Source organism: Cryptomeria japonica, chromosome 9 (assembly GCF_030272615.1).
Source record: "Cryptomeria japonica chromosome 9, Sugi_1.0, whole genome shotgun sequence".
Lineage (NCBI taxonomy): Eukaryota > Viridiplantae > Streptophyta > Pinopsida > Cupressales > Cupressaceae > Cryptomeria > Cryptomeria japonica.
This window is the reverse complement of record NC_081413.1, coordinates 45,771,321-45,775,014: the sequence shown is the minus strand read 5'-3', so window position 1 is coordinate 45,775,014 and position 3,694 is coordinate 45,771,321. Positions and strand designations below refer to the sequence as shown.

The 3,694-nt window shown below is 35.4% G+C and overlaps 1 protein-coding gene across 1 annotated transcript; it reads right to left on the bottom strand.

Moving 5' to 3' along the window:
* Positions 1–268: 268 nt before the first annotated feature.
* On the bottom strand, positions 269–2,238 carry LOC131043922 (uncharacterized). Its single transcript, XM_057977156.2, has 2 exons — positions 1,831–2,238; positions 269–1,536 (listed from the first exon to the last, which is right to left on the bottom strand). Exon 2 carries the CDS (start codon positions 1,497–1,499, stop codon positions 402–404), a length of 1,098 nt encoding a protein of 365 aa, XP_057833139.2. The 5' UTR covers positions 1,500–1,536; positions 1,831–2,238; the 3' UTR covers positions 269–401.
* Between the last annotated feature and the right edge of the window lie 1,456 nt (positions 2,239–3,694).

Sequence of the window (3,694 nt, the reverse complement as noted above, 5' to 3'; positions counted from 1 at the left end):
ATATAAACACACCTACCGATTGAAATAAATTGATATATAAAATACCATACAACTTATTAAAAAGTCCAAAGAATAAGATTGAGGAATCTTATAAATACATATTACCATAATACATGATGCAAATAAAAATATAAAACACCAAGAGATTCAATTGTGTTCCAGATTTTTGCATCAACCCCTCCAACCACACCCTCCAATCCATCATCTTTTATGATTCCTTTGACTCTCCTCATCGCAAAGTGTGATCCAAAACGTTAATACAAAAATCTTGAACACTACATTCTCTTGATATTATAGATCATAGAAATCTCTTATCAATAATTAAAAACACTTCATAACAAATAAAATAAATATATAATTTAACACAAGTAATTTCAGCCCAAATATCTTTCTCATAGACTTCAGTCCTCAATAGGAACGATCTCATGTTGAGGGTTTCCATCCAATTTCCTTTGAGAACCTGAACTAGACCCAAGCTCCTCTTCCATCATTTCAGAACATGTAGTGCAATTGCTACCCGCTGTTTGAGGAATTTCATCCCCTGAATGACGGATAAATGACCACTCCAACTCCTCCTCAGTCAACGAGCGCTCCAACTCCATTGGTGAAATACGGGGTTCCCTCCTGGTTTTCCTCTTGCGCAACAACACATAAGATAACGTCAAAACAAAGATCCAGCAAAATATAAGAAGACCAGCAACGGTGGTTTCACTCTCTGTAAAAAATTGGAGGAAGAAAGTCAAACAGAACAATGGCGTCTTTTCCAAAGGATGAACGAGATCTGAATTGTCCCCAAAGGATTCAACACCGTTGCAGAAATCTGCCCAACTATTCACACTGCAAATAATTTCTTCTGACATTTCAAAGGCCTTCAATGCCGGTTCTTTTCTGGGCAGGACCTCTATAGGATCACCCCCATACTTGCCTTCAAACTTTGTATGTCTGTTTTGGAGTTGGTTTATTCGAAGCTTATATTCATCCACCTTCAGACTCATCTTCAACCGATGCCAAATTTGAGGACAGATCCCAACATACCCATTTTGTTTTTCAGTCTGAAACTTCTCATCAACCACCTGGGTGATCATCTTCTCCCCATTTTGCTGCTGGGTAAAGTTTGCTTTGAGCTCATCGGCAGCCTTTTTAATTTTTTCTGCCTCTTCCTTCCATATTCTCACATCTTCTGAGGGCTTCATACCTTCTCTGCTGACTTTTTCATCAATGTCTTTCATCTGGGCCTCCAGAAGTTTTAAATCCTTTTTCATCTCTTGAATTTCTCCCTTTAAACAAAAGAATTGCTTAAAGCTGCTCAAATTTTCTGTCAGAAATGTTGTACGTGCCCCTTTACATGCATTCCAAACTCTTCTGAATCTACCTTTCCCGTTTCGAAATCTGCGCAGCTTTACGGAACGCCTCAAACAAAAGCACTTCTTTATTGCACGCCCTGTGGAACGGAGCAACTCAATAACGAATTCTCCGTCCTTGTTCGTAATGGCTTTCATGGCTGCTGGCTGAAATGAAGCACAGTACCTAGATGATCTGGTTATAAAAATGAGTGGATTACTAAATGAAAGTTATTAATAAAACTGATCTCCTACCCTAAAATTAATGGCAACAGCTATTCTTCATATAAAATATATCTAATAAAAAAATATAAATTTGCATTGTTTTTTCAATAGATTTTTTATATTTTTACAGTATTGAAAAATAGATTAAGAAGATTCAATTAATAAAAATTCATAAAAATCCCTTATGATATGCAGATTTTGTATTTTTAATCAGATATTATTGTGTATGAAGATTTCCACCAAAATTATATAAAAGAAAACTTACTGAAAAGTTTCAGTCGAAATAAGATTTACAACTTAATGGAAAAGCACCAGACTATTGAGTCTCAAGTTCGATTCCTGGTACGTGAAAACTGGTCCAGAATGAATAACAAACATACCCACATCGTTGATCGATAGCCCACTATTCTATTGCCATGAAATTGCAAACCCATTTGACCGAAATATTGGAAATAAAAGCCTGTTATTTTCCTAGAACCGTTTCAGCATTAAATTGCAAAAATGATTTGTGTGAAATACATAAATTAGTTTCCAAATTATTCCACAGTGCAGTTGATGAACAAGACATTTTAGGAGATTTATCTCCAGAAAAATCTACCATGCAGATGACGAGGAACACGTTTTTCCTTATGACCGATGTCGATGTTGTGTTTATCTTCTGAAAATTTTAAAAATCAATCCTGAAGACGTAACCCCAATTGACAGTAAAATTGAGCAATGAGTTTAAAACAGATCGAGTATTGATTTAGCATACAAGGAGAGGGGTAGATGGGTAGTAATGAATTGCGTCATAGATTAGGTAGTGACCAAGGAATTGCGTGAGCTGTGATGCGTCATGCATGACTCTACTTTTGCCAATCGTACTGCATAAATAATGATTGACATTAATCTCCTCCAGCTTTTAGCTAGAAACGTGAAAAGTATTGGGCTTCTGGCTGTTCAAATGTGCTACGTCTTTATGAGCCAACATTTCTTCTGGGTGTTGGGTGTTCAAATTTATTACGTGCTTTATGCGTTCGACTTTGTAAGTCTAACACTTATTCTAGGCGTTCAAATGTGCTGTTTCCATTTTATAAGTCAACATTTCCTTTTTTCAATGTCTAGCAGGGATGTCTAGGAGGTATTTGTGTTTTTCAAAATGAATTTGTTTTGCAACTTGATATGGGAGCACAAGTGTATGTTGATTATTTTTGATGAAAGATGAAAGATTTTTTTTTTTTTTTTTTTTTTTGAAGGGGTAAATGCTTTTTAATCTGGAGCTATGAATCGGTGGGACTTAAACCTTGATGGCAAGAACAACAACACAACAACTTAACTATCACAACATGCTACTATTGGCTAAAGATGAAAGATTTTATATACGAGCATGTTTTGTTAATTGATATGAGAGTATGAGTATATTTTGATATCTTTTCTGATGAGAGCCAAAGATTAAAGGATAACTATTCCGTCAAAGTCAGTTTGGGTACAATCCCAACCTCAACCCTTATATCATATTATTTGAAGTTTGAACCTTAATGGATGGTGTGATGAAGGAGCATACCATCACCCTCATCAATTGTGCTCAATCGATTGAACAACAATCCTTTGATCTCTAATTGTATTTCAAATGTGAGGTTGTGTATATATTTGATTGGTTCTAATATTAATTAACATCTCCATATCAAGCTTCTGGGTGTTTGAATGTGTTGTACATGGTTTGTATTGGTTTGTCCTTCTAAGTCAATGTTTTTGGATTAGATATCAAGAAAGCATTACATAGCTTCAACAAAAAGGACCGAGTTCAACAGTAGTCGGGGCACCAATAGAAGGTGTTGTATATGGTGAAAATGGATAACAATAATAATGATATTGAAAGGCTAAATGAATTCAACCAAAAAACCCTAGCCTAACAACAACAAAGATCCAACATAACATATGAAGATTACCTAAGACAATGCAAATCAAATGAAATCACAAAGATTATACCATCACATGTCCAAAAGGGTTTTGATCTCCATTCTTCCTATCTCCATTGATCTTGCTTGATATATTTGCTCTCAGATTTTATGTGCACAAGAGCTCAACAAAGAACGAAATGTGGTTGCAAGTAGGATCGTAATGTAGTCAAGTGCATAAAAGATGATTAG

What these genes read in the sequence shown, in the direction of transcription:
- LOC131043922 (XM_057977156.2), bottom strand. Translation starts at nt 1,499, where the DNA reads ATGAAAGCCATTACGAACAAGGACGGAGAATTCGTTATTGAGTTGCTC.